This window comes from Talpa europaea (genome assembly GCF_964194135.1).
Source record: "Talpa europaea genome assembly, chromosome: 10".
In the NCBI taxonomy this organism is placed as follows: domain Eukaryota; kingdom Metazoa; phylum Chordata; class Mammalia; order Eulipotyphla; family Talpidae; genus Talpa; species Talpa europaea.
In genome coordinates this window covers 400,932-427,908 of record NC_140077.1, presented here as the reverse complement: position 1 = coordinate 427,908, position 26,977 = coordinate 400,932, and the positions used below count along the sequence as shown (strand labels likewise).

The 26,977-nt window shown below is 70.9% G+C and overlaps 1 protein-coding gene across 1 annotated transcript; it reads left to right on the top strand.

Moving 5' to 3' along the window:
- KNDC1 (kinase non-catalytic C-lobe domain containing 1) lies at positions 1 to 26,402 on the top strand (the record flags this gene model as incomplete). Its single annotated transcript, XM_084244520.1, has 29 exons — positions 1 to 102; positions 2,205 to 2,403; positions 2,861 to 2,919; positions 3,685 to 3,831; positions 3,939 to 4,056; positions 5,417 to 6,060; positions 8,750 to 8,864; positions 9,667 to 9,738; positions 9,825 to 9,886; positions 15,592 to 15,750; positions 16,304 to 16,381; positions 16,830 to 17,032; positions 17,106 to 17,731; positions 17,911 to 18,055; positions 18,486 to 18,586; positions 19,025 to 19,389; positions 19,871 to 19,964; positions 20,041 to 20,138; positions 20,235 to 20,455; positions 20,954 to 21,067; positions 21,414 to 21,555; positions 21,625 to 21,801; positions 22,152 to 22,358; positions 22,748 to 22,830; positions 22,926 to 23,076; positions 24,703 to 24,825; positions 24,890 to 24,949; positions 25,246 to 25,403; positions 26,131 to 26,402. The coding sequence occupies 29 exons, from the start codon at positions 1 to 3 to the stop codon at positions 26,360 to 26,362; spliced, it is 5,055 nt and encodes a 1,684-aa protein (XP_084100646.1). The 3' UTR covers positions 26,363 to 26,402.
- Between the last annotated feature and the right edge of the window lie 575 nt (positions 26,403 to 26,977).

Genomic DNA, 26,977 nt, shown 5'->3' with positions numbered 1-26,977 from the left:
ATGCAGGCCCCGGGCCCCGGCGCGGCCGCCCTGCGCGAGGGGGACGCCGCGGACCTGGACCTCTACGACTTCGAGCCGCTGCCCACGCTGCCCGAGGACGAGGTGAGCGCGCCCCGCGCCCCGCGCCCCGCGCCCGGCTCCCCGGCCGTGGGCTCCCCGGCTGCGGGCTCCCCGCTCCCCGGCTGCGGGCTCTCCGGCTCCCCGGCCGTGGGCTCCCCGGCTCCCCGGCTCCCCGCTCCCCGCTCCCCGGCCGCGGGCTCTCCGGCTCCCCGCTCCCCGCTCCCCGCTCCCCGCTCCCCGGCCGCGGGCTCCGCAGGCGCAGCGCCCGGGAAGGCGCGGGGGCGGGGGGGGGGGGGGCTGCGGCTGCTGCGGGGCGCCGGCCCTGCGGGGCTCGACCTCCACCTCAGTGGGGCGCGGGGGCGCGGGGGGGCGCGGGGGGGCGCGGGGGGCATGTTTCTCCGCACCCGGGAGGTCAGCGGCCGCGGAGCCGGTCAGACCGCGGTCGGGAGGTGGGGGAACCCCCCCCACGGAGGGCCGCTTCCTGCTCACAGGGCCTTGGGGTTCTCCATGGGGGTCCCGCGCAGCCCCGGGCACAGAGGGCCTGCAGCACATGGGGCTCCTGCTCTCCCACTGGGCCGGGCCCGGCCGGGACACCCTGGTCCCTCAAGGCGCAGGCCCCACCCAGAGCCGCGAGTCTGCTGCGGGCAAATGCGGGCGCCGGCGGCCGGGCCAGGAAGGCGGCCCTGCCCTTGGAAGGGCCAGCGCTGGACAACGGCCTCTGCCCTCGCCTGCAGGGGACGGGCCCGCCCCGCCCCCTCCTGGAAGAGCTGACCCTTCAGAGAGAGGGAGGGAGGGGCAGGGGGGAGGCCGCTGCAGGAGGGCTGGGGCGGGGTGGCCAGAGGGCAGTGCTTCAGGGCCTACCTGTCCCCCCAGTGCCTGCAGAGAGGGGAGCCAGGCGGAGGGAGCAAGCCTGTTGGCGGCTCCCTCACTGGTGGGGGGACACAGCCCACAGCCTCCAGACTCCCAGGCGTGCCTTTGGGGGTGTGTGCTGGAAGGCTCGCCTGGCGCCATCCAGAACAGCCCCTGCGTCAGCCTGAGGGCCTCAGGGCCTCCCGGGTGCCCTGCGAGGCCAGCGCCGCCAGCAGAGCCGCAGCCCCTGGATGGGCACCAGAGCTCGTCCCCGCCCAAGCCACCCCGGCTGGGCCCGCGGCCTCTGGTGGTGGCGTGACCCCAGCCCCCCGCTGAGCTAGAGCAGCCCAGCTGCACAGGTGTCTGGGGTGGGGGCGGCCGGACACTACCCTCCTGGTTGCTCCCAGCTGGAAGTTCAGGTGGACCCTGCAGACCCCACCACTCTGGAGGAGCTGCCGGGCTTGGGGGGCTTGACCCTGTTTGCCCGTCCCAGGCCGGTGCCTCGGGCCGGACCCACGCCTGTAGCTGAGGGCCTTAAGCCACGCCAGGGACGCTGCCCGCACAGGTCAGGGAGACGTCCTGTGGGCGAGCAGGCCGGGCTGCAGCTGCACCCGATGGGCAGGCCAGAGGAGGGGCCCTGGAGCCTGGCGGTGCAGGGTGCGCTGAGTGGGAGGTAGGGCGAGCCCCTGTCAGACAGCCGCTCGCGGGCCGTGTGGGGGTGTCTGGAGGAGTCTCTGGAATGCCCCCCGTGTGGCCCCGGAGAAAACCCCACACAGCCTGTGAACAGACGCGTCTGACGGCGGCGATGGGGAGCCAGAGGCTGCTGGGAGCGCTGGTTAGGGCCCCCTGCCAAGGGACCGCTGGGGCCGCACCGAGGCCCGTGGGGCCAGCAGGTGGGGGCCCCACCCCTGACCCTGAGGTGGCCCGGAGCCAGGGGCGCGGCCTGGGGGCCGGCGCCGGGAGGCGGGTGGGGCGCCGGCAGGGGTGAGAGCAGGGCAGGCGTGGGGCTGCCGGCGACTCCGGGGTGGGCGCCGAGGTCAGGGCGCATGGGTCCCCCCACGCCCCGGCACAGGCGGCTTTCGGGGACACCGCCAGGTTGGGGATGGCGGCCGGGGCCCGAGGCCTGCGGCCTGGCCGTCTGCTGAGCCGCCGCGGGGCAGAGCCGGGCCGGAGCAGCCTCTCGGGTGGGCGGGCGGCGCGGGCCTCGGCTGCCAGCGGTGGCTGGGCTGGCCGGGAGGCGGCGGGGTCCTCTGCCCAAGGCGGCCGGGACTGCGCCTCAGCGCCTTTCTCGGCAGGAGAACGTGTCCCTGGCGGACATCCTGTCCCTGCGGGACGGCGGCCTCAGCGAGCAGGAGGCCTGGGCCGTGTGCCTGGAGTGCAGCCTGGCCCTGCGCAGCGTGGCGCCCGCAGCCATCTTCCAGACCCTCTGCATCACGCCTGACACCCTGGCCTTCAACACCAGCGGCAGCGTGTGCTTCATGGAGCAGCTCAGCGGTGAGGCCCTCGGGGCGGGCGGTGGCCCGGGGAGGGCAGGGTGGGCAAGGCAGCTGCCGGAGATCAGGACCTGCTGTGCGCCCCGCGCCTGCTCGGGCCAGCCCCTCCCACGCCAGAGGGCACCCCGGCCTGGCCAGCACTCAGCCAGCCCCGACTTGTGCTGGGTCCAGCTGCCCTGTGGTGAGCGGACCGGTCAGGGAGGCCCTGGAGGCTGCTGCTGGCCCAAGGGGAGCTTGAGGGGCCAGGCCTGGCCCCCTGACGGGGCACCTCTGCCCTGCTGCTCTGGGGAGCCGGTCAAGCCCTTCCTCTCCGAGCCGACTTCCCACGCCCACCATCAAGTAGTGGCCTCCCCTTCGCGCCCGCCCTGGGGTGGAGGTGAGCGGCCCCAGCACGGGGACCCGAGTCCTGGCCCTGCTCACTGGGCCTGTGGTCAGCGCCTTCTCTTTCCCTCCCGCAGATGACCCTGAGGGCGCCTTTGTCCCCCCAGAGTTTGATGACACTGGGAACACCTTTGAGGTGAGTGTGGCAGGTGGCCAGGCCACAGGCCGGCCAGTCCCCAGGACCCCTTCTTGGCAGCAGAGGGTGGGCGGGTCACAGCGGTGCAGGCGCACTGGCCTCTGGGCACCGGCCAGGGAGCAAGCGTGGCGGCTGTGCCCACTCCGTCTGGAGCCCCACTCAGCAGAGTCGACTGCTTTGCACCCGAGTGCCCAGCGTGGGGCTCCCCACACAGGGGCCGCCCCCCAGCGGCATCTTCCCAGAGAAGCCCTGAGCCTCGCGTCAGTCGGCTGAGTGTTTGTGGAGGAAGCGTTTGTGACTGGGCCTCGGTCTGCTGTGAACAGCAGGGCTGGATCCCTCGGCTCTCAGGGCCGCCCGCGGAGGCCTGCAGAGGCTGGGGCCCCGTGGGGTTTGGGGACCCCGGGACCCCAGATTCCGTGTCCTGCAGTCCACACTCCCAGTCTTCAGGTGCCTTGAATCCAGAATCAGGTACCCCAGCACCGCCCCCAGATAGTCCATGTCCCTGTGCCCCGCATCCCCACTTGGGGGCCAGCGCCCAGCCCCGCCCTGGTTCCACCCACCCGGGCTAGGCTGGGGCGGGGCCTGGGCCTGGGGGCGGGGTCTGGGGCAGGGGCGGGGCCCAGAGGCAGGGGCGGGGCCCGGGGCGGGGCGGGGCCCGGAGCCGGGGGCGGGGCCCGGAGCCGGGGGCGGGGCCCGGAGCCGGGGGCGGGGCGCGGCGGGCCCACCGGGCGGGGGGCGCACTCACGGGTGCCCCCCCCCGCGCAGGCGCACATCTACTCCTTGGGGGCCACGCTGAAGGCGGCCCTGGAGTACCCCGCGGGGCCCGAGCCGGGGCCCGAGCTGAGCCGCGACCTGGAGGCCCTGCTGAGCCGGATGCAGGCGGAGGACCCCGGGGAGCGGCCCGAGCTGCAGGTACCCCCCCCGGCGCCCCCCCCCGCCCCCCGAGGAGCCGCCCGCCGTGCTGGGCGAGGCTGGGGGGGCGCCGGGCGAGGCGCGCGCTGAGGCCGCCCGGTCCGCAGAGCGTCATCGCGCTGTGCGAGCAGAAGCTGCAGCTGGCCTCCCCCTGCCGCCTGTGCCGGAGCCTGTCGGCCGCGGGACGGAGGGTGCTGTCGCTCGAGTCCTTCGGGGCCTTTCAAGGTGAGCGCCCCCCGCGGGGGCCCGCGGTGCACGCCGGGACCTTGCGCACCAGCCCTGCCCCGCACGCAGGCACCCCACCCCCCCACCCCCGCACGCAGGCACCCCCACCCCCGCACGCATGCACCCCCGCACACAGGCACCCCCACTCCCCCACCCCCGCACGTAGGCACCCCCGCTCACAGGCACACCCCGCACACAGGCACCCCCACACCCCCACCCCCGCACACAGGCACCCCCGCACACATGCACACCCCGCACGCAGGCACCCCCACCCCCCCACCCCCCGCACACAGGCACCCCCGCGCACAGGCACCCCCACCCCCCCACCCCCGCACGCAGGCACCCCCGCACACAGGCACACCCCGCACACAGGCACCCCCACTCCCCCACCCCCGCACACAGGCACCCCCGCACACAGGCACCCCCACCCCCCCACCCCCCGCACACAGGCACCCCCACTCCCCCACCCCCGCACACAGGCACCCCCACACACAGGCACACCCCGCACACAGGCACCCCCGCACCCCCACCCCCGCACACAGGCACCCCCACCCCCCACCCCCGCACACAGGCACCCCTGCACACAGGCACACCCCGCACACAGGCACCCCCGCACACAGGCACCCCCACTCCCCCACCCCCGCACTCAGGCACCCCCGCACACAGGCACACCCCGCACGCAGGCACCCCCACCCCCGCACACAGGCACCCCCGCACACAGGCACCCCCACCCCCCCACCCCCGCACACAGGCACCCCCGCACAGAGCTGCCCCCCGCACACAGGCACCCCTGCACACAGGCACCCCCCACACGCTGACAGCAGGCAGCAGCTCGGAGATCCTGGGTGGGGCGTCAGGCTCGGCCTGTGGGGGGCAGTGGGCGCCCCAACTCCTCTCCGGCCAGCCTGGGACTCAGCAGGCACTCGCTGACTGCCTGGGGCTTCCGGGCTCCCTGGGACTCCAGCGCAACCGCCTGGGGCACCCCTGGGAGGGGCACTGCCGGAGTGCACAGCAGGCACCTCCTCGCGGGGCCTCCAGAGGGGCTCACGGGCACGATGTGCACGCGTGTGGCGTGCGTGTGTGACTGTGTACGTGTGGCTGTGTGTGCCCGCGCACGTGGGCCCCGACCGGGCATGCCGGCAGGCCCGCTACCCCTGCGGGGTGCAGCCCTCAGGAGCTCCAGCGGCTGGCTTGGCTGGTCCCGCAGGAGTGGGACAGGCAAGGACATTTCTGGACTGAGGGAGGGGTGGGGCCTGAGTGCAGAGGACCCAGCCAGTGAGGCCCTGAGGGCGGGGTCCCTGGTGTGGGTCCCCCTTCCTGAACCACGGCGCCTGGCAGTGACCACCCTGCTTTTGCACAGAGGTCAGCGAGAGTGCCTGGCGGGGGAGACCCAGGAGGCCGCCCGGGGACCCTGGGGACCTGCCCACCACAGAGGGCCCACCCCAAGCCCCCCTCCCCCGGGGCCCGGAGCACCCCGGGACCCCGCCCACCAAGCCTCTGCTGTCGGCCCCCATGAGGAACGGTGAGAGCCACGGCCTGGATGAGCTGGCCAGCCTCCTGGATGAGCTGGACACCCCGCGTGCCAGGGGGGCCCTGGAGCCCGACTTTCTGGAGCGGGGCCACCTGCGTAAAGTGCAGACGTTCCCCCGGCTCCTGCCCGAGGGGCCCGAGGCCAGTGGCCTCTGCCTGCCACTGACCAGCGCCAAAAACTTGCTGCCCGCCTCGGAATCCCCTACTGCCGACGCCGGGAAGGGCCCCCGGGACGGGAGAAGGGGGCTCTCCAGTGTGAAGGCACCACCCAAGTCCAGACTGTGGCCAGAGCAGGGCCCAGAGCCCCAGCCGGACGGGGCCCAGGCAGCGTCGCAGCCCAGCCAGGGCCCTGCAGAGGAAAGCCCCCCAACCCACTCCCAGGACCCCGGTGAGGTGGGTCCCGCTGCCTGGACTCCCAAGACCGAGGGGACTCTGGATGCAGCTGGACAGCCAGGAAGTACAGCCGCGGAGCAGGTGAGAGCTGGGGGCTCCCCGTGGCTGGAGGGCCCCTGCACCGGCATGTGCCCCTCCACCCCCACACACACCACCTCGGCCTCCCTCGCCCAGCCCTTACCCAGCTTCGCCCCAGCTGCCCTGTGCACGCAGCCCAGACCCGGCCCTGGGCCAGGACCCTCCCTGTTTCCGTGGATTGTGAAGGACTTGTGTATGGTCAGCCCCCCACTAGGACCACCACACCCCCAGGGGTTATCTCCGGAGCTCTGGCATCTTCAGGCTGCTGGTGCTGTCCCCATATCAGCTGTGAGGACCTGGGAGGCCCAGGGAGGCCGGGGGTGTTCAGCCTCACTGCAGGTGCTCGGAGTGGCCCGAGGCTGGTCAACCCAGCCCCCAGCAGGCTGCTTCCCGAGCTCTGGCTCGTGACCGGACAGGAGGGGCACAGCTGGTGCTTGCACACCCTGGGCTCTCAGGCTGACATCACGTCCCTCACCTCAAACTATCACCTGCCCCATGGGCGCCACAGGTGCCCCTGGCCGACAGCGGCTCCCAGCACCCAGGTACATGACCTCACCACGGCCCCCTTCTAGATGGTAAACAGGCACGGGCAGCTCTCCCCAGCACTCGTCAGTCCAGCGGGGGGCCTGAGTCCTGGTGTCCTCAGGCGTGGGTGTAGCCGGGGTCAGCATCTCCCTTTTATCTCTTTCTTTAATTATCTCAATTCTATATTATCACGTATAGACATTAACATGTATGATATATAAGTGTTTTTATTTGTATTGAAGCAATGTCACAGTCCATCCTATAAACCCCCGGCCTGTGGCATCGTAACCGAACATGTCACGCTGGGCACCCCCCCAAAGTCCAGATCCCTCCCTCGCCACACCCTTGTCCCCTCGCCCACCCTCCTTCCCTCCTAGTGCCGCCAATTGGTCTCGTCCTCTGAAAGCTTGTCGGTTTCTTTGTTTCTCTACACACTGCACCAGTGAGGTCACGTGTTTGTCTTTCTCCCCTTGACTTATGTCCCCAGGCATCATCCATCGCGTCGTTACAAACGGCGAGGCTCCACCTTTTTCATGACCGAGTAGTACTCCACTGTGTTGTAGCCCACATCTCTCGGTCCACTCATCCGTCTGTGGTCGTGCGCTTAGGCTGTTTCCAGGTGTAATGCTGCAATGAAATGGGGGTGCACCTATACTTCAAAATAACATTTTTGCATTTTTCGGGTAAATGCCCAGCGGTGTGATAACTGGAACGTGTGGCACTTGGTTTTGATTGTTTGAGGCATCTTCATGCTGCTTCCCGTGATGTCTGCGCCCTCGCCCCACAGCAGGGCGCAAGCCCTTGGCCTCCTACCACCTGCTGCTTGTCTTGGGTGCACAGCTGTCCCCGCAGGGTGAGGTGACAGCACGAGGCTCAGACCTGTGTTTCCCTGGTGCCAGGGATGAGCTCCATCCTGGCCTGCTGGCCGTCTGTGTCTTCTTGGAGAAGGCCTGTCCTCTCCAGGCCAGCTCCTGGGCCTGTGTGGAAGATCTCAGTTTGCTGCTGTCCTTGCTGACTTGCGCTGCTTTGCGGCCGAGTCCCAGCAGCCCCGGCCGGTGGGCGTCCGGGAGGTGTCGCCGTGCTGGCCGGTGTGTTGTGGTTCCAGGTCTCACAGCCAAGCTTTAACCCACGTGGTGTGAGGGCCCCACTCCAGTCCTGTGTGTGGCTGGCGGGTTTTCCAGCTCCAGGGCCCGCGGGGCTCTCTCTCCATCGTGAGGCACCCGTTCCTGGTGTCGAGGAGCTGCCCACGTGAGCTTGGGCTCTTCTGGGCGCTCCTTTCTGGTGCGGGTCGTTATTCCCGTGCCATGTTGTTTTGATTCCTGGTGCTTCGAAGTGAGTTTGAAGTCAGCGAGTGCAGCCCTTCATGTTTGTTCTTTTCTCTCAGGGTTGTTTTTGCTCTTCAGGGTCTTTTGTTTTCCAAATAAACGCTGTCATTTGTTCTCCTGTGAGGAAGGCCGCTGGCATCTTGATGGAGGCTGCGCCAAGCTGGGCTTGGCTCTGGCTGGCACGGCACATGACTGCTTCCCCGCCGGCGTCTCCCCGATGGCCGTCGCACACAGGCTGTCACCTCTCGGGTGCGAGCATCCCCAGGGGCTCCTGTTGGTGCGGCTGGCCGGCCCCGGCTTTCTCCTCTGCCTGTTCGCAGGAGCAGAGAGATGCAGGTTCCTGCGGTCGGCCCTGCAACCTGCCGCTTCGCCGCCAGGGTTTATTATTCCCAATAGCTCTTCGCTCTGGGAGTCAGGGTTTTGGTTGAGGTTTGCATCTCTCTGGGTATATTATCAGGTCACCTGCAAATGGTGAGTTTTCCTCCTTCCTCTCCGGTCTGGCTGCCTCTCCCCCCTCCGCCCTGCCGGAGGCTGCGCTGGGCCCTGCTTGGGGCTGAATGCGGGCCGCGGGCAGGGCCGGGCGCGGTTGGGGTCCTGGGCGGCTCCAGCGGCGCTGCGGGCCGGGGGCAGCGGCACGGGAAGGCCGGGTCAGCTCCCGGCACGGGAAGGCCGGGCGGCCGGGGCCTCCGCCTGCCTGCCCGGCACGGCCCCGCGTACCCCCGCCGTCCCGGGATAGGGGCTCCCCTGTGCCTGCGGGGCTCTCCCCGACCTCTCCGCAGCCGGCCCGCCCGGGCTGCGCCCCGGGAGCCCCCAGCGGCTGGGCTGAGCCGGCTCCCCCGCAGGACGTCCGGCTGCGGGACCTGCTGCGCCAGCTGGGCCGGCCCTTCAGGGAGTACGAGCTGTGGGCGCTCGCCCTCGCCTGCCTCCGCGCCCTGCGCGCGCAGCGCCAGCGCCCAGGTGAGGACCCGCGCCCGCCCCGCGCCCCGCGCCCCGCCTCCCGACCCGCGCCCCGACCTCCCCGACCCGCGCCCCGCCTCCCCGACCCGCGCCCCGCCTCCCCGACCCGCGCCCCGACCCCCGACCCCACCCCGCGCCCCGACCCCCGCCCCGCGCCCTTAGCCCCCCGCGCCCCGAACCCCGCGCCCCCCGCGCCCCGCCTCCCCGACCCGCGCCCCGCCTCCCCGACCCCACCCCGCGCCCCGACCCCCGCCCCGCCCTTAGCCCCCCGCGCCCCCCGCGCCCCGCGCCCCGCCTCCCCGACCCGCGCCCCGCCTCCCCGACCCGCACCCCGACCCCCGCGCCCCGCCTCCCCGACCCGCGCCCCGCCTCCCCGACCCGCGCCCCGCCCCCCGACCCCACCCCGCGCCCCGACCCCCGCCCCGCGCCCTTAGCCCCCCGCGCCCCGCGCCCCGCCTCCCCGACCCGCGCCCCGCCTCCCCGACCCGCACCCCGACCCCCAAGCCCCGCCTCCCCGACCCGCGCCCCGACCCCCGACCCGCCTCCCCGACCCGCGCCCCGACCCCCAAGCCCCGCCTCCCCGACCCGCGCCCCGCCTCCCCGACCCGCGCCCCACCTCCCCGACCCGCGCCCCGACCCCCGCCCCCGACCCGCGCCCCGACCCCCGGCCCCGCCTCCCTGCCCCGCGCCCCGACCCCCGCCCCGCGCCCTTAGCCCCCCGCGCCCCGACCCCCGCGCCCCCCGCGCCCCCCGCCCCGCGCCCCGCCAGCAGGCCCGGCGCCCTGACCCGCCTTCTCCGCAGCCTACCTGAGCCCCGACTCCGTGCTGGTGGCCGAGGACGGGGCCGTGCGCCTCGCGCCGCCCCCCGCGCACGGTGCGTAGGCCGGGGTGGCCCCGGGGTGGCCCCGGGTTGCGGGGCGCCCTCCCCGCGCGGCTCAGCGGGCTCGCGTCTCCTCGCAGGTGCCCCCGACGCCTTCTTTCTGGCTCCCGAGGCTGCGGAGCAGAAGCCGGTGACCGAGAAGGTAACGCCGCCGGCCGGGCCTGGGGTCCTGCGAGCCGCCCGGCGGCCCGGGGTGGGGGGTGGTCGCTGAGCGGGGGCGCACTGGGCTAAGCGCCCCAACTGGCAATGAGGCGCTTAGGGTCAGAATCCCGGGGGCGCTGGGGCTGCCTGGAAGGTGGGAGCGCCTAACGGGCGCCCGAGGCGCGCACCCGAGCACCCCGCACCCTCCGCGGCGGGGAGGCCCAGGGGGGCTGCTGCGGGGCTTCTGGAGCCGGCGCCTCGGCCCGGGAGGCCCAAAGAGCCCAGGGCCCGCAGCCCCCGAGGCCAGCGGTCAGCAATGAGGTGCCCTGCCAACTGGGGGTGTCTGCGAGGCCTGGGAGAGTCGGACCTCCCGGTGGCCGGGGTACCGGGGCGAGGGCCCCCCACCCCCGCCGTGGGCACCTCTGGAGACTGAGCCCCGCCCCTGCTGCAAAGAGCCGAGGTGCCCTGCCTGGGGGTCTCCCCAGCCGAAAGAGGCACTGGGGGGGCGGGAAGCCTCCCAGAAGAAGGGGGGGGCTTGCTGGAAAGGAGGCGAAGCCACAGTCATCTAAGCTGCACCCAAAAGCTGAGGGCAAGAGCGGGGGAAGTGGGCGGCAGCAGGGGGGGCAGCAGAGAGGGTACGAGGTGGAGGCCGATCCCCAGGCAAGGCCAGCAGGACACGCTGCCCCCAAAACAGCAAAACCGGGAGATGGCGCCACAGCAGGGACACCCCTCGCCCGCGGGCACTGGCCAGGAGGGTGGGCGCCCAGCGGCCCTCACCCGGCAGGCCCAGCGGGCGAGGACAGGCCAGCGGGCGAGCAAGCTGAGCTCGTTCCCGGCAGAGCCTCGAAGCCAGTATTCCCACGGCCCCCAGCCAGAGGCCACGGGGCCGGCCAGGGCCTCGGCAAGCCCCTGGGGCGGGGCCAGCACAGGGCCGCTCCCCAGGCCCAGGACGGCCTATGTCGAAGCCAGCGGGGCGCCCAGCACACTCGCCCCCTCCCCCCAAGATCCTGGTGACCCGGAGAGATGATGCAGAAAAAAACATTTGGCAAAACTCAACTCCCACCCGATGCTACAAAGAAAAGTGGGAAGAGAAGAAACCAGGATGGGGAACAAAGCAGGGGCGTCCGTCCCCAACCTGGTCCTCGCAGAGCGGGGCGCTGCCGCTGCGGGGGGGACGGGGCAGAGCAGGCTGCAGACAGCCCGCGTCTCCACAGAAAATTCCAAGTTGTCGACAGGAGACCAGGCGCACACCGAGACCCTGAACATGGCGCCTTCACGACCCTCAGAAACACGGGCGCTGGGTGTGACCTCACAGACACGCACAGACACCAACGCGCCAGTGACCAAAGAGGGCTGCCGGGAGAGCCAGCGGGGCGGGGGCTGGACTCCAGACGCTCTGTCCAGAACTCCGTCCACTACAGGAAAGACAGACATTGAACTTCATCAAAATTAAAAATGGACCAAGTGGGATTTGTTCCTTGGAGGCAAGAATCCGAGGACTCACACGTGGATCCACGTGATACGGCACGTCAGTCGATTAAAGAAGGAAAATTACGTTTATGTGATTGTAGATGTTGAGCTTTTTTTTTTAAAGATTTATTTATTTATGCACATAAGATCTGGGGAGCAGGCCAGAGGTGCGCAGGGTGAGAGGATCCACCAGAGACAGAGCGGGGAGCAGAACAGGCAGACTGACTGAAATCCACCGCCGAGGGGAGCAGCGGGGAGACAGGAGGGGTCTGCTGCGCCCTGTGGGTAGCTCCCTGGTGGGCCAGGGGTCGAACTCGTGCTGCCGAGGCTGTGGATTGCGTCATAGTGCGGTGCTTAACCCCTTGCGCCGCCAGGGAGGCCCTGTGGATGTCGAACTTCTAACAAAATCTAGCGGCAGTTGGATAAACACTCAGCAAGCGAGGACCAGGGGAGATCTTCCTCACCTCGGGGACAAAGCCCCTCCCCAACCACCGCAGCGTCATCCTTACTACGGGAAACGAGCCAAGTGACCCGAGGAGCAGGCGGCCGGGGCCGGCCACTGCCCCTCTCAGCACCAGGCGGGGGTCTCGGCCTGTGCCCAAGGCGAAGACGGGAGGGAGGAAGCAGAGCGTGCCCAGGTGTAACATGCACAGAACCCCAGAGAACCAGCAAAGCCTGGGCTGCTCACGGCCATAAGCGCGCAGCTCGCCTGTCTGCCCTCAGTGGACGAGCACGGCTTCAAATTAAAAACACGCCCCATTGACACGCGTGCCAAAAAGCCACTCTCGTGCCCAGCAAGACTGCACCGGCGTGGGAGGAGGCGCCGAATCCGGGAAGGGAGCGCGGGTGGACGCGGGTGTGGGGGCCACGCCCCTCCCGCTGACCCAGGCCGGGCAGCAGTCAGAGCCTGCAGGCCACGGCGTGGGCACCAGCAAGCCGAGCCCCGTGTGTGGAGTGAGCACAGGCCCAGGACGCCAGTTCCGCCCAGAAGGTGAGGTCGCTGGCGGGCGCCTGGGCTCGCACACCCGTGCCCTGAACCCCAGGACAGAGCAGGGGGCCCGGGGCCCGCAGGAGCGACTCAGTGGGAAACACGGTCTCTTCAACCCACGCTGTCGGGAGTCTCAACACGCAGAAAAGCAGCTCCTGGCGCAGGTCTGCAGGCCACAGAGTTCACGTGCCCGGTCGGGCGCAGGTGTGCAGTGAGAGCCGGAAGCTTCCAGAAGAGCTGATGACGCAGACCTGAGGCTTACATGATGGCAGGGAGCTGCTACTTCAGTTTTTAAAAATGACCCTAAAAAAGAACTGCTCCATGAAGACACCGCAGGCGGGCAGTTTTCTGAGGTGTGGCCTGAAAACTGAGCCACGAGAGGGAAAACTCGCGTCAGCCTCTTGGTTCCAGGGTTTCGGCTCCCAGGAGACGCTGCGGAGGAAGAGCCAGCCCGGGGCGGGGACGGCTGCAGCCCAGACGCACAAGGAGCTCCTGAAACGCACACAAAGGAGGCGAACAATCGGAACGTGGGCACGAGGCCTGGAGAGACGCCCCCGGGAAGAAGCCCCGAGGGCAGTGACCCAGAGACACGGTCCCCAGGGCCCAGGGGCTCGCTGGGGGCGGCCCACCTGCTGGAACAGCCCAGCGGGGCGCAGGGCACAGCATAGCGCCCCACAGGGGGCGCCCGGCAGCTCCCGAAACAGCCCCAAGCTGGAAACCACGGGCTCCTGCTGGGGAGGTCCCTGCACCTGCCACACCAGGGGCGCCTGCTGCCGGGCGGCTCTCCTGGGGCTGCTGAGGGGTGCCAGTCCCGCGGGGCTGTGTGCTGCGGCCACCAGGCAGGGAGGGCCGGTCTCCTGCCCGTGCTGCTGTCCGGCTGCACCGCGGTCACGAGAGAGCTGCTTGGGGGACGGGGCGAGGGCGCGCGGTCTGCTCGTGACCTCCGTGTGGATCGACGGTTTCTCGGCGCTGGATGTGTAAGCTCAGGGAACGAACCGTTTCCTGTGAGGGCAGCATTGCCGCCTGCCCCGCGTGGGAGCCCCCGTGACACACGCCGCCTGCGCCCTCCCCCGCCCCAGCGCCCCGCTGTGGGGCATTGGCTCGGAAAGTCAACAATCTACAAGCAGGGCCTGTAAGGCTGTCGTCGTTCACAGGTGATACGGTGATGTCCGTAGAGAACCCCAAGGACTCCGTGGAAAAACTAATTAAAACAACAGACCAGGGCCTCCCCGGGGCGCAGCGGGTGAGCGCTGGGCGGCGAAGCTGCCCGCGGCCTCTGCGGCGCCGGTTCGATCCCCGGCTGCTCCCCGGCCACCAGAGGAGGGTCCCACATGGCGCGCAGACCTCCCCTGCCGCCCGCTGCTCCCCTCAGCAGTGTCCTTCGGTCCTTCTGCCTGCCCTGCTCCCCGCTCTGGCTCTGGGGGCTCCTCTCACCCTCCCGCGCTTCTGACTGTGCCCAGCGCTTGTATGTATGTATGTGTATGTATGTATGCATAAATCAATCAATAAATCTTTAAAAAAAAAACCAGACAGACCAGTTCAGCGCAGTGGCACAGAGATCAGCTGCCACGCTATACACCGATGATGAAGCAGAGGAAATCACAAAAGCTGCCCCATTTACAATCCCACCAAGAAACACCACCAGAGAATAAACCTAGCCAAGGAGTGAGAAACTCCTAGAGGAAAACTACGAAACATTGTAAAGAGAAACCGAAGACGCAAAGACCTGCGAAGACATTCCCTGCTCCTGGATCGGAAGAATCAACCCTGTCAAAGGGGCCGTCCTGCCCAAAGCACTTTGTAGATTCACTGCAACCCAATAAAAATCCGAATCGAATTCTTCAAAGAAATGGAACAAATACTGATGCAGTCCATGTGGAACCCCAAAGTAGCCCGAATAGCCACAGCTTCTGCCTAAAAGGGGGGACGTGGGGGGTTCACAGTTGCAGACTGGAGCTGCACTATGAAGTCGCTCATCATCACTCAAGCAGCCTGGTCCTGGGGCCAGACAGACACACGGCCATGGAATGGAATCGAGAGCCCAGAAATAAAAGCACCTTCGTGGGCGACCGTCCCGTGGCTGAGGAGGGAGACGCGCTGGGCAGGGACGCCTCTTCAGTCAGCAGCGGGAGCTGCAGGGCCGCGGGCAAAGGCGCGCACCTGGACTACACGCTCACGCCTCACAGGAAAATCACCTCAAAATGAAGCAGAGACTTGGGTGGAAGATGTGAGGCCGTGACAGACACCGAACGTGGGCACCTCACCCCGTGGCAGGGCCCTCGGACGCGTCGTGGTGGACTCGCCTCTGGAAGCAAGGCAGGCAGAGCAGAGCGCGAGCAGCCGGGACGGCAGCAAATGAAAGTTCCTGTAAGGGGCTGACAGCAAAGATGACGCGGGGCTCCCGGGACCCAAGAGAACGCACAAGCCACCAAGTCCAGACGTGGGCAGCAGCAGCCAACAGCCCTTTCTCCAAACGCAGACGCATGGAGAGTGCCCTTCCCTCATCAGGGAGGCGCTGCCTGGCCCTGGGGCCGCGGCCCAGTGATGCCCCAGGAGCCAGAGCCGGTGGGGGTGGCGGGGAGCCTCCCCCTTGCGGGGTGTATGCACGGCCTGCCCTGTGGGAAGCTGGAGGCTGCTCAAAATGTGGCACGTGGCCCAGCGATTCCACTCCTGGGAGCCTGCCCAGCAATCACACAACTGCAAACTCCAAGGGAGACCTGCCCACTGCTCGCTGCAGCACCCTTCGCAACAGCCAGGCCGTGGACACAGCTCCCACGCCCGGAACAGGCCGGTGGGTCAAGACGTCGTCTGTGCTCTGGTGGAATACTACACAGCCATCAAAAAGGCAAACTCGCGCCATGGGCAGCAGGAGGGAGGGCGCTGGGTGAAGCGAGCAGAGAACATGGGCCCCGGGGGTGTCGCTTCTACTCCAGATCCAGAGAGAACGGGACAAAGGCCAAGCTTAAAACTGACCCCTGAAAGCTGACCACAGCGCTGAGGTCTCCGGAGGGGGAGGGGCAGGAGAGGAGAGAGTAGAAAGTGGGGGAGCCCCATGGACTGCGGTGGGGGGCCAGGGGTGCCCTGGAAAGCCACAGCGGCCGCACCTGAGGGGGAGACGGGGAGCTGTGGAAGCCCAGGCAAGGGCACACCGCGGCGCGTCCTGCTAACCAGCCGCGGCCCGAGGGTGCCCCTGCCGTGGGCGCGCGGGGGGCTCTGCGGGGCGGCCGCTGAGCGCGCGTCCCCCCCAGGCCTCGGTGTACTGCGTGGCCGCGGTGCTGTGGGCGGCCGCCAAGTTCGGTGTCCCCCGCGGCCGCAAGCTGGCCCTGCCGCACCGGCTCAAGACGCTCCTGCTGGACATGGCGCACCGCCGCGCCCCGGAGCGGCCCTCCGTGGCCGAGGCCACCAAGGTACCGGTGCCCCCTCCGCCCGCCCGGCACCGTCTGCGCAGCGCGGCTGCGTCACCCAGACCAGGCGGCCCGGCCCGCGGGGGGGTTGGGGGGGTTGGGGGGGCTGGGGGGACAGGCCCTGGGGCGGGGGCAGCCGGCGCTGGGGCAGCCCTGGCCTGGGGTGCTGGCGGGAAGCCTGGGGGCGGGCCCTTGTAGTGGGGCGCGGCTGCTCGACCTGCAGGCTGCACCCCGACACCCGACACCCTCCCGCGGCCCCGAGGGCAGCGCAGGAAGAGTCCCCGCCCCCAACACGGCCCCTGGCCCGGTGGAAGGGGCCGTCCCGCTGACCCCCCAGACCCCGAGGCCGGGCGGTCTTGGCCTCAGCCCTCAGGGGTTCCTGTGGGGCACTGACCGCTGAGGCTCCAATGGGAGCTGCCCCTGTGGTTGGGGAGGGCGCTCGGCCTCAGGCCTGCCCCGGCCACCTCTGCTGGTGTTGACTCCCCCGCGGGACAGCCGGGGAGGCCGCCGCGCCCCTGGACGGACCCTGGGCCTGCCGGCCGGTTCTCACCCCCAGATGTGCAGCGCCTACCTCCTGCAGCGAGGCATGGACAGCAGGAAGATTCTAGCCCACCTGAGGGCGTCCACCTGCCAGGTGCGCGGCTCTGGGGCAGACGCAGGCCTCCTGCTGCCCCTGGGGGGGGGTGCCCTATGGCTTGCGCGGCTGCCCGGAGCGCAGGACGGGCTCCCCCTCGAAGGCCATCATGGGGAGCTGGCCCTGCAGGGGTGTGGCGCCTGGGGGAAGTACATGTTGGGCCCACACCCCCTCAGGGACATACCCGCACTGCTCCGGGGTGTGCTGGCCGGCAGCCGGGGAGCCCGAGGAGGCAGCCAGGAACCCCACAACACTAGGTGGTTTGGGTCGGGGTGGCCAGGGGCCTGGACGAGCCACACCAGACCCAGAGATCGGGGCCGTCTGAGGCTAGGGAGGTGTCCCTGTATCCAGGCCGGACAGGCCCGGCTGAGAGCCGGGGCCCGGGGCCGCGGTGCCCCGTTCTGCAGGGGTCCCATCACCCCAACCGCCCCTTCCTGTTCTGTGCCAGGCTGACCAGGAAGAAGAGACCATCGGTCTCCGGAAGGCCTGCCCTGTGGCCGGTCTGAGCCCTCGCACAGTGGCCGCCACTCAGCTGGGCCCAGGTGGGCGACCCCCCTGTGGCCCCACAGCCCTGGAGCTGCCGCCCGCGTTCACTTCTGCTGCCACCCACTTCACCCCCATCGAGCTCCCGCCCCGCGCAGGAGTGGCCAGGTGGGTGCCCCCCAGGTGCTCTTGCACAGGCGCCCTGCGAGGGCCCTCCTGAGCGCTCTCCCCTCTCCCGCAGGGACACCCTGGCCCTGCCCTCGGGCCCCAGGTCTGAGCAGCCAGGTCCAGCTCCGGAGCCCCTGGAGGGGTCTGCGCTGAGAGAGCCCGCCCAGGGGCACGCCCCGCCCTCAGCCCCAGCCAGCCCGCCCAGTGGGGCCTCCTCCAGGTTGCTCGCCTCTCCTGCCCCGAGCCAGGCCCTGAAGGCACAGGTGCCGCCCCAGGGACAAGGGCCAGAGGAGCAGGTGCTCCCAGGAGCCTCTGCCGGAGGCCACAGGCCCCTCGCCCCAGGGCCCGCTGCAGCCCCGGGCTCTCGTCACCCAGCCAAGCCGCCCAGGGCTCCGGCCATTGAGCCCCGGGGTCAGGAGCCTGGGAGCACCTGGTCAGCCTCACGGGGCCCCGCCCTGGCTGCAGCAGGTCCAGAGAGTCCTGGGGGCACAGCTACCTCGGAGCAGGGAGACCAGACCCCGGACGGTCACCCTGAGAGGCCCCGGCCAGCAGACCCCAAGTCCTGTCCATCTGGTGTGGACGCCCCGCCTCTCCCAGGGAGAGCGGCCTGCCCCTCGCTGCAGGAGGCCATGCGCCTCATCCAGGAGGAGTTTGCCTTCGACGGTTACCTGGACAACGGCCTGGAGGCTCTGATCATGGGTATGGGGGGGGCAGAGCCCGGGATGGGGAGGCCTGGGGGCCACAATGGGAACGGGGAGATTCAACTGCCACAAGGAGGGCCCCACTAGGTATCTGCAGAAGAGCTGGGCAGACTGGGCCCCAGGGCCCCCCAGCCCCGGCCTGCGCCCCCAGCCTGGTCTGCTGACCCGCCCACGCAGGGGAGCACATCCTCGGCCTGAGGGACCTGACCTTTGCCACCTTCTGTGGCGCCGTGTCCGAGAAGTTCAGCGACCTGTACTGGGGCGAGAAGTTGCTGTGCGACCTGTTCGCTGCCGTCAACAGGAGGGGCTCGTCCCCAGAGGGGTGAGCGTTGCCCCGCCAGCTCACAGCCCCCCACCCCCACCCCGCCGCAGGTGCTGCTCCCTAAGGGCTCTCCTCCCCGCTTGGGCAGCAGCTCCTCATCCCCGGGGAGCCTGCCATCCAGCCCTGGCGCGACAGCCACCCCCGTGGTAGACTGTTGCTGGAGGGGGGCCCTGCTGCAGGCCAGGTGAGTCCTCGGAGCTGGGCCTGCCCCCAGGCTGAGACAGGGTCCTGCAGCCTGACCTGCAGTGGCTGCCCGGGGAGCAGGTCTGAATCCTGGGGACCCCGGCCCTGAGGGCCCCACTTCTGCCCCAGAGGGTTTGCACAGGAGGAAACCTGGGGTAGCCCCAAAGGCTCTTCAGGGTTGGGGGACAGCCCAGGCGAGGCCAGAGCCGAGGGGCGGGGGCCAGCTGCGTGTCCCCACTGATGGCAGGGCTTCGGAGGAGGCTGCGCCCCAGCGCGAGGGTGGTGGCTGGACCGGCCAGCCCGGCGGCTGCTCCCCAGCCAGCAGGAGAGCCTCCCTGCGCGGAGCTGGTAAGGGGTGGGCCTGGGGCACTGGGCACAGGGCTGTGGGCAAAGGGGGCCTCGCCTCTGGACCCCACGGCGGCCTGTGGTGGGAGCGTCTGCCCCGGAGGGGACCCCACTTAAGCCTGATTTGGCCAGGCTCCCCCGGGCTGCGCAGGTGTGGTGTCGGGGAGGGGACCTGTATACTTTCCCGGCGGGGGTCAGGGCCTCCCCCTGCGCCCGCGCACCTGTGCGCCAGAGTAGAGATGGCCAGAGCCCCCGCCCGGGGGAGCCCCCCTTCTGCACCTGTTCCCTCACCAGCAGTCCCAAGCCCCACCCCTGGCTCCGCACCACGTGATAGCATGTTTTGGGGGCCGGGAGCAGGAGCCAGCCCCGCCCTGGTGGTGACCCCACCGTCCACGTGGGCCGCCCCTCTGGGCGGCGCTGAGCGTCTGACCCTCTGTCCAGGGAAGGAGAAACTGCCCGCAGCAGGCGGCAGCCGAGCCCCCTGCCCGGGCCCCGCTCGATCGGACAGCGACACTGAGGAGCTGTCGGGGGGCAACCTGGAGGTGGGGTTCCGGCCGCAGACGTCCCTGAGAGCCAGGCGGGAGCCGCAGGCTGAGGCCGCGGAGGCCCCGCGGCAGGCGGGCCCGGGCTCGGAGGCCGGGGCGCGGCCGGCCCGGCGGGAGGAGGGCCGCGGAGCCGGGGTCCCGAGCGGCAGCCCGGGCTGGGGCAGCGCCTTCTACGAGGAGGCCTGCTTCGGGGCGGACGTGCACCGCTGCGCGCAGCAGCTGGCCGGGCAGCAGGCCCTGGACGCCGACACCCGCAACCCGGTGAGTCCCGGCCGCGTCCTCGGGGGCTGGGGCGGCTCCACACCCGGGGGGGCTGCTCTGCCAGCCGGGCGCGTGGCCGCGGGGACAGCCGCCCCTGGGTGGGCGTCCAGCAGCCGAGCAGCTCCCGGAGAGGCAGAGCCCCGAGAGGCTTCCTCGTCGGGCGGGGGCGACCTCCGCCTCCCAGGCCCCAGGCCCCGCGGGGAGGGATGGCCCCTCAGCGCCCCGCTCCCCCCGCCCCCCCCCCCGCACCTCCGCCGGGCAGGCAGGGCGGCCACCCACCGCGGGCCCGAGGGCGGCGTCCGGGGCGCCACGGGGGCGGGGCCGGGCGGGCGCTGGACGCTCCGCGCGCCTGGGCGGGTGTCCGGGCCCCGGGCCGCGCCGGCCTGGTCTGGCCTCCCCCGCCCGGGCGCGAGAGGAGCCCCGGGGCCGGCCCGCAGCCCCGCCGCCCGCTCCTGGGAGGCCTGCCTGGGCTGCCCCGCAGGCGCTGGAGCAGCAGCTCGTGATGGAGAAGCGCAGCTACCGCAAGACCCTCAAGTTCTACCAGAAGCTCCTGCAGAAGGAGAAGCGGCACAAAGGTGGGCCGGGCCGGGCCGGCGGGCGGGCGGGCGGGGGACCCGCGCGGGCGGCCAGCGCTGACCCGCCGGCCCGCAGGCTCCGAGGTGAAGACCATGCTGGCCAGGCTGCGGGGGCAGCTGGAGGAGACGCAGGGCAGGGTGCAGCAGCTGGGGCTGGTCAGGAGGTACCTGCAGGCAAGTGGCCGCCCGCCCCGCCCGCCCCCCGCCCCCCGCCCCGCCCGCCCCCCGCCCCCCGCCCCCCGCCCCGCCGCTACAGCCGCGCCCCCCCAGGTCCTGTACGCCGAGCGCTGGGGCCTGGAGCCCTGCGCGCTGCCGGACATCGTGAACGTGGCGGCGGCCCAGTGCGGCGCGCCGGCCTTCAGCCCCCTGGACGAGTCCTCCTCCCTCATCTTCTACAACGTCAGCAAGCCGGCGCGCGGCGGCCGCCCGCGGAGGGGGCGCGTCCTGCAGGCGGGCACGCCGCTGGGGCTCATGGCCTACCTGTACTCCAGGTGCCGGCGCGGGGCGGGGCGAGCGCGGAGGGGCGGGGCCGAGCGCGTCTGTGGGCGGGGCTAACGCGGAGGGGCGGGGTCGGGAGAGTCTGTGGGCGGGGCTAACGCGGGGCGGGCGAATCTTGGGCGGGGCGAGCGCGGAAGGGCGGGGGTCGGGAGTCTGTGGGCGGGGCTAACGCGGAGGGGCGGGGCCGGGCGAGTCTGTGGGCGGGGCTAACGCGGGGCGGGGCCTGGCGAGTCTGGGCGGGGATAGCGCGGAGGGGCGGGGTCGGGAGATATGTGGGCGGGGATAGCGCGGAGGGCGGGGCCGGGCGAGCCTATGGGCGGGGCTAACGCGGGGGCGGGGCCTGGCGAGTCTGTGGACGGGGATAGCGCGGAGGGGGCGGGGTCGGGAGATATGTGGGCGGGGTAACGCGGAGGGCGGGGCCGGGCGAGTCTTGGGCGGGGCTAGCGCGGAGGGGCGGGGCCGGCGCCCGCGCTGAGCCGCCCCGCCCGCAGCGACGCCTTCCGGGAGGGCTACGTGCAGCAGTTCCTGTACACCTTCCGCTACTTCTGCACGCCCCAGGACTTCCTGCGCTTCCTGCTGGACCGCATCAGCGGCGCCCTGTCCAGGTGGGTGCCGCGGCCGCTGTGGGCCGGGCGCGCCGCGGGGGAGGGCGCCGTCTCCGAGCTGCCTCGCCCGACCTTTCCCCGCCCGGGCCCCCCTCACTGCTCACCTGCACACACAGGTGCAGGCGGGCAGCCCCGGGGAGCAGCCGGCGCCCTCCTCGTGGGGAGGGCTCACGGGAACCCTTTCCTCTGCACAAGGAGAGCCAGCCCGGCAAGCAGGGGCTGGCACACGAGGGCAAAGCTGCCCTCAGAGCCTGGGCCGGCCCCCCTTGGCTGCAGTCCCCCACTTCGGCACGTGCCAGCCTCCCGGCTGGCAGGGACCCCACCCTCCGCTTCCTTCCTCCACCAGGGCTCCCCAGGACCCCACCTCCACCAAGATCTACAAGCGCAGCTTCTGCCTGCTGCAGGCCTGGGTGGAGGACTGCCTGTCCGTGGACTTCGCCCGCAACGCCGGGCTGCTGGGCAGGCTTGAGGACTTCATCTCCACCAAGGTGACCGCGGGGCGCCCCCCAGCCCACAGGGGCCCCCAGAGCAGCCATGACCCCCACGCCCCTGCCCAGATCCTGCCCCTGGACGGTGCGGCGGAGCAGCTGCTGGGCCTGCTGGAGGTGGGTGCTGACCGGCGAGCAGAGGGCGCCCCCTGCAGCGCAGACCTGGAGGACCCTAGGGTGGAGGAGGAGGCCAGACCCCTCAGCGCCCTCTGTAAGCGGCTCTCAGAGGACGGCATCTCTCGGAAGGTGGGGGCCTCTCCTGGGAGGGGCTCCCTGGACAGCAGGGCCTGCTGCCCAGACCCAGCCAGGGGCCCAGCACACACAAGCACCCGTGCACTCTGTCCCTGCAGCGAGAACCCCCGCTGTGCACCCTTTGTGTCTCAAACACACATGTGTGTACACCAGCCTGTGCTGCCCCACGGGGCTGGCACCTCCTACCCCCCAGCTTGGGCAGCACCACAGAACTGGCCGGCCACTCAGGGGCCTGCTCTCAGGCCAGAGGCCCAGACCAAGCCAGTGGGGGGAAGCTGGGGGCAGCCTGGCTGGAGCGGCCGCATGGGGACACTGCCCGCTGAGTGCGCTGGTCCCACCCGCAGAGCTTCCCCTGGCGGCTGTCCCGGGGTACCGGGCTGGCCCTGCCTCAGGCCAAGGAGCGCCAGTACAGCATTGCGGCCGCGCTGCCCCGCCCCTGCTTCCTGGAGGACGTGCATGGACCCCTGAGCAAGGCCAGCGAGAAGGGGCCCTACTTCCTGACCGAGCACAGCGCCTACCAGCTCTTCACCCAGCTGACGCTGCTGCAGCAGGTGAGGCCTGGCCGGGGTGGGTGGGGGAAGGGGGGGTGCGCCTGGCCACCCACTCTGCACGTGGCCCCCGTGTCACAGAGACACAGATGGGCTGAGGCCCCGGCAGGAGTGGGGGAGCCCCTCACCTCGCCCATGGTCCCCACCCCCACCTCCCCATCACTCACAGGCCCCCAGGGGCCCCCCCCCATGGCCTCTGGCTCAGTTCCCCAGGCCAACTCACCCAGCCCAGACTCAGGCCACCCTGTCCTGTCCCCGCATCGCTCGGCTGGTGCCCCAGGGAGCATGTGCTGTGGTTACAGCCAGGCCCCCGAGACCCGGCCTCGCTGAGCCCAGACAGGCTCTTGCGCATGAGCTGGGAGCCCTGACCCACTCCCTCCTCGTCTCCCCAGGAGCTGTTTCAAAAGTGCCATCCCGTCCACTTCCTAAACTCTCGGGCCCTGGGTGTGATGGACAGGAGCGCAGCCCTGCCCTGGTGAGTGTCCCCGCGAACGGGAGGGGCGGGCACACGAAGACGGCGTCCCCGCGGCCTGGCCCTGCCGCCTGGCAGCAACCATCTGTGTCTTGCAGCTCTGGCTCTGCCGAGGGCCTGGCCACCCGCTCCTGCAGCCTCTTTCTGCCCAGCTACGTGCAGGACAGGTACCTGCTGCAGCTGCTGCGCAGTGCGGACGATGTCAGCACCTGGGTGGCCGCTGAGATTGTCAGCAGCCCCAATGCCAAGGTCAGCACCGAGGGCCGGCCACAGTCCTGGGGGCCCCACGGGCACCGGGTCCACCTGAGGCCCAGGCCAAGCACGCTTCAGCCTGTCAGCAGTGGAGTCCACAGCTCTGGAGCACGCTCCTGGGCATGTCCCCCGCACGTACCCACTCCTGGCGCCCCGTCTGGGGGGGTGTCCCGGGGCCAGCACCCGCGCGCAGGCAGCGTGCCGTCGCATTCCCACACAGGCGCGCTCACACCTGCCGCGGTCACACCTGTGCGCTCACACCTGTGCTCACACCTGTGCACTCACAAGCAGGGCCCGGCACACCCCGCTGGAGCCGTGGCCCGGCCTCCTTAGAGGAGACAGATGTCCCGGCCCTGCAGGAGCGCCTCTGTCCCCAGCCAGCCTGTGAATCAAGAAGGCGCGGGCCAGCGTCCACTCTGGGTCCAGCTCCCGCTGCCCGAGCATGGGCCGTGGGCAGGGCTGCAGTGGCTCGGCCCAAACGGCCGGGTGCTGCAGACCACAGGACGGCCACCCGCCTGCTCCGGGTCTCCCCGGAGGGCCCGGCAGTGAGGGACCCCAGACCCCGGGGCCGCAGGTCTGCCAGTGAACACCCCAACCCGAGTGGCGGAGCGGGCACCAGGCTCCCCCCAACACGTCCATGTGGGCTTCAGAGCCAGGTCAGGACCAGGTCTCCACCCTGGGCAGCCGCCCCCTCAGCAAATGGGAGCCCCAAAGCAGGTTTTCCTAGCACGGGCCCCAGCACCACACCCTAAGGTCAGAGCGTGCCCAGAGAGCTTGCCGGGGACACACTGTGCTCCCCAGAGCCCCTTAGACGCCCTCCCCAGCTTTAACAGGCGCCACCATTAGGCTTTCCTGGTCCCACACGCCCCAGAGTCCCAGGCAGTCCCCAAGCCTTTTGGGAACATGGGGGGCAACTTCCTTTCCCAAGGCTGGGGTGTGGGCCCTCGCTGCTGGGCGCTCACCCTGTGTCACAAGAGTGAGCCCCAGAGCCAGGGGTCTGCAGACCCCAGGGGATGGGCGCCAGGACCCCCAGCCTGAGAGTGGGGTCCTCCCGGAGGCCAGCAGGAGCCCCGGCGAGTGGGCTTTCAGTTGCGGCTGGCCTGGAGCTCGTCCCACCCCCCCACGGCCTGGCCCAGCAGCCACAGTGGGAAGGGCTGTGTGGGGGTGGATGGGAGGGAACCCCACGGACGCAGCTCAGTGAGGGGCTTGTCAAAGCCACACCGGGCGGTGTCCCCAGGAGAGGCGTGTGGATCAAGATGGCCCTTCCCAAGCAGCCGGGCCAGACAGCAGGGCCTGCCTGGAAGGTGGGGTGCAGCTGAGGGACAGGGCTGAGCTCTCAGAACCTCCGTCCTGGCCCCAGGACTCTATTGGAACCCGCCAGCCTGGCCTGGCAGCGGGTCCGGGGGTCCAGCAGACAGGCCCCCAACCTGGCTCTTCTCCGAGTGGGCCCAGGAGCCCTCTGGAGATCGGGACGGCCTGGCCAGAGGTGCTGACCGCGTGCCGCCAGCTGCCTGGACAGCAGCCTTCCCGCCGGGCCGTCTCTTGAGAAGAGGGGCGGTTCCCGCATCTCTAGGACCGGGGACCACCTCAGGTGCGGGCGGGGCTGACTGGGCTCCGCTCCAGCTGCAGGTGACCCTGCTCTCCAAGTTCCTGCTGACCGCGAAGGCCTGCTGCGAGCACAGGAACTTTGCCACAGCCATGCAGATCCTGGGGGGCCTGGAGCACCTGGCCGTGAGGCAGTCCCCCGTGAGTGTCCCTGGGTGGCGGGGGGGGGGGGCCAGCCTGAGGGCTGACTGTGCGCTTGCTCTAGGCCTGGAAGATCTTACCCGCCAAGATGGCCGAGGCCCTGGAGGAGCTGAAAGCTGTAGAGGTGCTGGGCGCCGCAGGGCTCACCTGCACCCACCCCCAACCGGTCATTCCCAGACCTGGCCCCAGACACGCCCCCCGGGCCTCCGCTGGTCCTCTGCCACCCAGGCCAGGCTGAGCGGGGGTCCCCCGGACCCAGGGGAGGTGGGTGGCTGGCACTGGGCAGCCTTGGCTGTCGGCCCTGGGTCTCCCCACGGCCGCCTGGGTCACCTGCTCTTTCCTGGCGCCCTCCTGAGAGCAGGGTCGGGGGAGACCCCGGAGCCCGGCTCCCCACGGCCCCAGCCGCCCCACCCCGCCCAGGTCTTCCTGAAGAGCGACAGCCTGTGTCTGATGGAAGGGCGGCGCTCCCGGGCCCAGCCCACCCTGCCCTCAGCCCGCCTCCTGGCCATGCACGTCCAGCAGCTGGAGACCGGGGGCTTCACCATGACCAACGGGGCCCACAGGTGGAGCAAGCTCAGGTGAGGGCCCCTGACGCACCCGCCCCAGGCCTGCCCTCCCCGCCCCACACGACCTTCGGCCCTAAGACGCGGGACCAAAGCTGCAAGGACCTTGTTGGGAGACCCGGGCCCGCCCTGCGCCTCCACGCAGCCGCCTCCCTCGTGGGGCTGTCTTCCCTCTCCGTGTGCCGCCCGAGCCCACTGACACCCACCACAGTCCCCAGGCAGCTCCCGCGGGCCCACCTGGGGACCCACCAGGAGGCGAGGCCGGGGGGCTGCTGTGGAACCAGCACTGAGACCCACAGGGCCTCAAGCCCGTCTGCTTCTGCGTGGGCAGCCCCGGCCCCCACCTGCATCTCGCGGGACCCAAACCTCACCCTCCACCCTCTCCCCGCCGCCGCATCTCCGAGCAGGCACCGCGAGGCTGGTCGGGCCCACCTGCCAGGGAGCCCTTGCAGCCACCAGTTTAAGCAGAGATGCCGCAGTCGCCTCGTAGTAGGGGCCGGGCCAGGCTGCCGGGGGGAGATGACAGTGGGCAGGCGGCCCCCAGACCTCACGGGCAGCCCCGCCAGACCCAGGCCCACCCTGGGAGCCCCGGCCGCCCTCAGGGCCGGGCCGTCAGTTCTGGGTAAACTCTGGGGGATTCGGAGGGGCTGGGCGGGCGACAAGGGCAGAGGGACGGGCGGGGAAGGAAGGGGCACCTGTGGGAACTGCGGCCCAGGCTGCCAGAGCTCGCCCTGCCCCTCAGGAACATTGCCAGGGTGGTGAGCCAGGTGCCCGCCTTCCAGGAGAGCCCGTACACCTTCCCCCCCGACCCCAAGCTGCAGGCGCACCTCAGGCGGAGGATCGCCCGCTTCAGCGGGGCCGACGTCGCCCTCCTGGCAGCCGTCAGCAGGCCCGAGGGCCCCCAGGGCGGCAGCGGGAAGCCCTCGCGGAAGCTCCAGGACAAGCTGCGCAGGATGAGGGCCACCTTTCAGTAGGCGGCCGCAGGCAGCCCAGGAGCGCCCACAGCCCCGCGCCCAGGCGGGCGCAGTGAAGGGCAGCGTTTCGGCGGGAACTTGGAATTAAACTCAGAAATAAAAAACGAGTCCCCACGCTGCAGGCCCCCGATTCCTGGGGCTCTGTTGGCCCAGGCCGCGGGGCGGGGGCTCGGCCACCATCGGGCTGGTTGGGGACCTCGGCGTCTGTCCAGCTGCAAGGGACCTGCTCGCCCCTGCCCCACGCACCGGCCCCTAAGGGCCCAAAGCCCCCCCCACCGCCCCCTCAACCTCGCCCACCCACACGCCCTCCAGGCCTCTCTCCTCCCACCCAGCCCTGCAGCCCTTCCCGCCCACAGGCACGGCCCTGTCCCCTCAGGCCCTGCTGCTGCCCCACCCTGAGATCCTGCAACTGCCACCGCCCACCCCACCCCAGGCTGCGGCAGAGTAGGGCTGAGGGCTGCGCCCCCAGCAGCCTCCAGGCCTGGCTCAGCCCTCCAGGGGGACCAGGCAGAGCTGCTCCCTGGGTGGCACAGACCCCCCCATTTCCAGCCGGCGGGCAGGACGCGGGCCCCACACGGCATCCAGGTGCAGTGGCCTCTGGCCCAGGGCTGTTCC